We start from the raw sequence: 1,830 nt of genomic DNA, 5'->3' as shown, positions 1-1,830 counted from the left end.
CCTAGTGCGATAACTTCAAATTTTCACCATAAAAAGATAAGTACCCAAACAAATAAATAAAATCCTATATCCTAATTCCGAAAAATATATTCATAAATATCATCTCGTAGAGTGCCTGTATGGTGCATTATTTATAGAGCAGGTACCATTTTACACCATTTGAACTTTTTCACAATCGTACTGTGATATATATGAAATTACAAATTAATATCTATATTATTCCCTCTGTCTCACTCTAATAGGCTCACTTCTTTTGGGCACGGAGATTAAGAAAACTTACTTTTTAGTAAGAAAATGGTATAAAGTGGTGTGGTACACATCAATAAAGTACAATTTTTTTACCTAATAAGAAAAATGAGCCTATTGGAGTGGGACATCCCAAAAAGAAAAGTGAGCCTGTTGAAATGGAACGGGGGAGTATTAATTTTACTTACAATTCTACCACATTATTCTATTTTCACTGATTGATGTGTTTTAATCAGAACTCTCAAAACGTTTTCCGGCCATGCACATTCTTCTTTTTTTGCATGTAATTATATTATCATATTCTAATGTGACTCAACACCCAACCGTGACACAAGGAAGAAGAGCAGTTGGTGACATTTTTCCTCCAATTAATAGATCAGAAGTTCGAAACACTTAGGAGATTAACTTGAATTTATTTTTCTTTTTTTATATAATAATTTTTTTTAAAAGAAAAAAAAAAACAACTCAACCGTCGGAATAAAATAAAATAAAATAAAGAATGAGATACAAAAGTTAACATAACATGAGAAGGTGATATTATATTTTTTTACACAAAAAGAACTATCGTACAATTCCCATCACAGCACCAATACACTACCACTTCCAAAAATAAAAATCCCAAACTCCAACTTTTCAGAATCTCTTCGGAGAGCACAAACAAGCCTGCACAATTTCGACAAAATAATAAATAAACATACAGTAAAACACAAATATTTCACAAGACTCCCAAAAAAAAAAAAAAAACGATAATTGCGATTGCAGGTTTCCCACAAAAAAAAAAAAAAAAAAAAAAGAGAAAAAGATACCTACATTGAAGGATAGACGAGACCTTCGCCTCTGATGCATCTGGAGCGCGCTTCTAAGCTTGAGGGCCATGTCGTGGTCCGTGAAAATATGGCCGGGAGAATCGAGAAACACGCTTCTTTGAACGGGAGGAGACCACAGCCCGCTCTGCGCGTAGTCGAAGCCGAATTCGGAGGCGTCGTAGAATTTGGAGAGGAGTTTGTCCGAAACGGATTTGGAGACCAGTTGAATCGTATGCGAGGGGAGTGGGAGTTGGTGATCGGGAGAGGATGAGGTTTCAGAGATGGACATTCTTCTTCAATGTTTGGATTTATTATACCTCAAATATCTGCACAATAACTTACTGATAAAATGCGTGAACCAAAGAGGAAGAAGGTGTTTGTTGGTTTGTGGGATTGTGGTGGGGTTATGCGACAACGAGATTTATTAGAAAAAATTATGATATATATATATTGCATGAATATATTTGTGTATCTATATGTATGTATATATTTGCAATTATAGAGCCTATGAACGTGTAAAGCATTATTTACAATACTATCGATTCACTAAAAGATTTTGTTTTATTAATTTTGAAAAGGTTAAAAGATTTTAGTCTAACAAGTGATACAACTAATTTTGTAAAATATATATAAGTATCAAGAGTAATATAATAAATAGAAATATCATTTTATTATTAGCTCATAATTCATATAGTGATCCGCCATTAGACCGGCCGGCCGGTTGCGGTTAGAGAATTAAAACGGGAGAAGAGAACAATTATTTATTGATAATTTTGTT

At 33.3% G+C, this 1,830-nt stretch overlaps 1 protein-coding gene across 1 annotated transcript; it reads right to left on the bottom strand.

Moving 5' to 3' along the window:
• Positions 1-759: 759 nt before the first annotated feature.
• Positions 760-1,580, bottom strand: LOC131013531 (uncharacterized). The gene is made up of 2 exons (XM_057941648.1): positions 1,057-1,580; positions 760-909 (listed from the first exon to the last, which is right to left on the bottom strand). Exons 1-2 carry the CDS (start codon positions 1,339-1,341, stop codon positions 880-882), a joined length of 315 nt encoding a protein of 104 aa, XP_057797631.1. The 5' UTR covers positions 1,342-1,580; the 3' UTR covers positions 760-879.
• Between the last annotated feature and the right edge of the window lie 250 nt (positions 1,581-1,830).

This window comes from Salvia miltiorrhiza, chromosome 2 (assembly GCF_028751815.1).
Source record: "Salvia miltiorrhiza cultivar Shanhuang (shh) chromosome 2, IMPLAD_Smil_shh, whole genome shotgun sequence".
NCBI lineage: Eukaryota > Viridiplantae > Streptophyta > Magnoliopsida > Lamiales > Lamiaceae > Salvia > Salvia miltiorrhiza.
Note: the sequence above shows the minus strand (reverse complement) of the source record. Positions and strands in the feature narration are given on the sequence as shown.

What these genes read in the sequence shown, in the direction of transcription:
- LOC131013531 (XM_057941648.1), bottom strand. Translation starts at nt 1,341, where the DNA reads ATGTCCATCTCTGAAACCTCATCCTCTCCCGATCACCAACTCCCACTC. An exon ending in GGTCTCGTCTATCCTTCAAT is followed by an intron (nt 910 to 1,056) that starts GTAGGTATCTTT and finishes GAAATTGTGCAG; the next exon opens with GCTTGTTTGTGCTCTCCGAA.